The sequence below is a fragment of the Octopus bimaculoides genome, chromosome 3 (genome assembly GCF_001194135.2).
Source record: "Octopus bimaculoides isolate UCB-OBI-ISO-001 chromosome 3, ASM119413v2, whole genome shotgun sequence".
Classification (NCBI taxonomy): Eukaryota; Metazoa; Mollusca; class Cephalopoda; order Octopoda; family Octopodidae; genus Octopus; species Octopus bimaculoides.
Window position 1 is genome coordinate 35,385,133 of NC_068983.1, and position 3,028 is coordinate 35,388,160.

Below are 3,028 nucleotides of genomic sequence, written 5' to 3' on the forward strand. Positions count from 1 at the left end.
TATATATATATATATATATATATATATGCTGATAGCGTGGATATGTTTATAATTAGAAGAGAAAAATTTTGACTATACCTGAAGTTTTCCATTGTTTTTTGTGATATAATATGTAAAGTAGAGACTTTTGCCTGCAGGAGCTCGAATATTTGGAAATACAAATTTTGACGTGTGTCCAGGTTGGCCCTTTGAAGAGTCTGTGTACATATAATATACTGAAAGAACAAAAAGATTCTATAAATCGAAGACAGAAAACAAGAACATCTATGATATGTTCTTTTATTACCAAAGGAGATGATACAGGAAGGGAATTACAACATCATTTCTTCTTCCACCTATTCTAAATATGATGATCAGTATAGGCTACTATAAATGTTGTTACAAGGAACATCACGGTTATATCAGCAGCAGCAACGGCAACAACAACAACTACTACTACTATTACTATACAATTCTTGAATTTAGCAAAATGTCAAAATTCGCATATAATGTATTTGCATATACTTAGAGATTTTCTCTAACTCGGTGTATTTGCTTAATATCTGTATTGATTTGGAAGGTATTTTACTTTTAATTCAGACATGTAAGTAATATTACTTATCATAAAACATAATAAAATAAATTATCTTTCAATGTTTTAAGTTGCGAAACAATTGTTGTGATAATAGAATTCCCAATGGTTAAATAAATTTTATCATACTATTTACACACACACACACACACACACACACACACACAGAAGGTTTCAGAACTTTCCACCTGAAATCCGAAAAAGACTTTTGGTTTGGTTCACAAATCCTATTGGCTATGCATACATATTTATGGCAAAATAGTTATTCCCCCGTGAACTCATATCAGGGAAATATTCAGCAAATAACCTGTGTAGTTCACCCTGATATTGTTTCTAATAAGTGTTTTTTTCCATATATAAGCAATTCAATAACTAAACGTCAGAGAGTTGATACTTAATCTATAAAATTTACATTTTTATTATGCGGTTTGATAAACATTTTACTTGATCTCTAGAAAAGATAGCAGATTTTGCTCAGAATCGAATCTATGCTATCTCTGTCTACAGTAAGGTGTTGCTTATTTTTACCAAAATTTACCATGTTTAATAATAGATAAACAGTGAGCACTAAACAGCTTACACAGAAAGGTAAACTAGATATTTGATATTTATTATAGACAATGATATAATGTGATGTCTGTGATAAGTTGTCGGGAAGCTGTAATAACCTACTTCTTTTATGCGCAACAAAATGCAGATAAAACTTTTTAGAGAGTTACCATTTTCTTATGAAAAGGCTTCGATTCGAACATCTTATCAGATCGTCTTAATACAGCCTTACACTCTGTTCACTCAGCAAGGTTGTTTAGAGAATATTCTCTAACAATTCACATTCTGTTTCACTCTCACATACGCACTTAGGGTGACAAAAACAAAAATATATTTAGCAAACTCACAATCTGTTAAGTTTTCTCTCGCTTATATGAACAAAAAGAGATACCAGTAATTCACTAATATAAATATCTTACATGTCCATACACAAATCATCCGACTGAATTGTGCTTTCCTTGTTTTTAACAAGTTTCTGATAGTCAAGTAACAAGAATATTTGTATTGATTTAAGAATTTGTATTTATGTGATTTTAATCTTTCAACGCTTCATTGTTTCATTTAGAGACAGCTCAACTTTTACATTTATTTTTCATTTTTTACTTGCTTCAGTCATTTGACTGTAGCTAATACAGTGCTTTGATTTGAAATATTTTACAATACTTCCATTTTATATTACGTTTTAATTCTTTTGGTTTTCAAGCGTTTGATTTTAAAGTAAGAATATTCATTTTTAATCTATTAATATTCTTACAAATTAGATCACTGTCAAGTATATAAAAACTGAACTGTAGAATAATGGATAATGTTAATAACCATTGGTGTAAAATGTATTTTTCTAATCTAACTCTAACTCAAAAGTAAAGAAAACCATTTTGAATTCGTAGTCCGTTTCTATGCACACTACTGGAAATTATTATTATACATTAAAAATTAGTGATTTTCCCCGCCCCGCCACATTTTCCATCCGAATATATATTGATCACTGTCAGTTAAAAAGATGTAGCGTATAATGACTCCCGTGAAATATGTAACTAGCCATCACCGATCATCAACCTGTAACGCTTTATTAAGCGCAATTTCTTGTACTGGTGAGTTTGAAACAAATCACAGGAAAACAAATCTGGTAAGTTTACAATTATATTACATAAATATCATAAAACAGGTTTCTTAAGCTACACAATTTACGATTATAATATCTCCTATAGATACAAGTCCACTTTTTATAGAAGGTATATTTAATCAATCCCAAATATTTCTATTACCAACCTCACTCAGGTTCACATCCGAAATTCAGTAGGCTTAAATTCTAGTTATCCCAGGCTGTTTCTCAGAGAAGAGAGGTGACATTAGAGAGGAAATGTGCAACATACAATGTTCTTTACAAGTTCATCAGCGTTGTAGACAATGGAACACTTAATATTCACCTAAACACTAGTTAGATAATAGTTTATGGAATATAAAATTATGATTGTAACTAATTTACCTGAATAATAATATTTGCTGTTATCTGGTCTGGGTAAGAAATGAGTCATATAAGACGTACTCCTGTAGGATTCTTGCTGCCATGTATATTCAGTATTCTCTGGACAATCCACGTTATAATCACAAAGATGTGGTTCTTTAAATTCACAGAAATGATGCGTAATACCCACTGTTGAAAGAAATTATCAAAACATTGATTTCGAAATTTAGTATTTGTAAGATTTTATATATTTCTTATTCCATTTAGAAATTTTCATTCCCTGTCTTTGCTTAAAATAATACAGATTCGTTAGTAAAAAATATTTCCTAATATATAGAGTTCTTATTTTATTTCTTCAGTAACTTTTCATCATATCAAATATTAGTAAGATTTTGGTAACTTATATGAAAGATTACGTGGGATAATGCTTGATACTCGTATTA

At 29.9% G+C, this 3,028-nt stretch overlaps 1 protein-coding gene across 1 annotated transcript in view; it reads right to left on the reverse strand.

Moving 5' to 3' along the window:
• Nucleotides 1-2,795, reverse strand: part of LOC106881162 (MAM and LDL-receptor class A domain-containing protein 1) — a 42,475-nt gene extending 39,680 nt beyond the window's left edge. Inside the window, exons 1-2 of the mRNA XM_052966137.1 lie at nucleotides 2,607-2,795; nucleotides 79-215 (exon numbers count right to left, since the gene is read on the reverse strand). Of these exons, the coding sequence (XP_052822097.1) occupies nucleotides 79-215; nucleotides 2,607-2,655 (186 nt within the window). The 5' untranslated portion in view covers nucleotides 2,656-2,795. The remainder of the gene's footprint in view (nucleotides 1-78; nucleotides 216-2,606) is intronic.
• Between the last annotated feature and the right edge of the window lie 233 nt (nucleotides 2,796-3,028).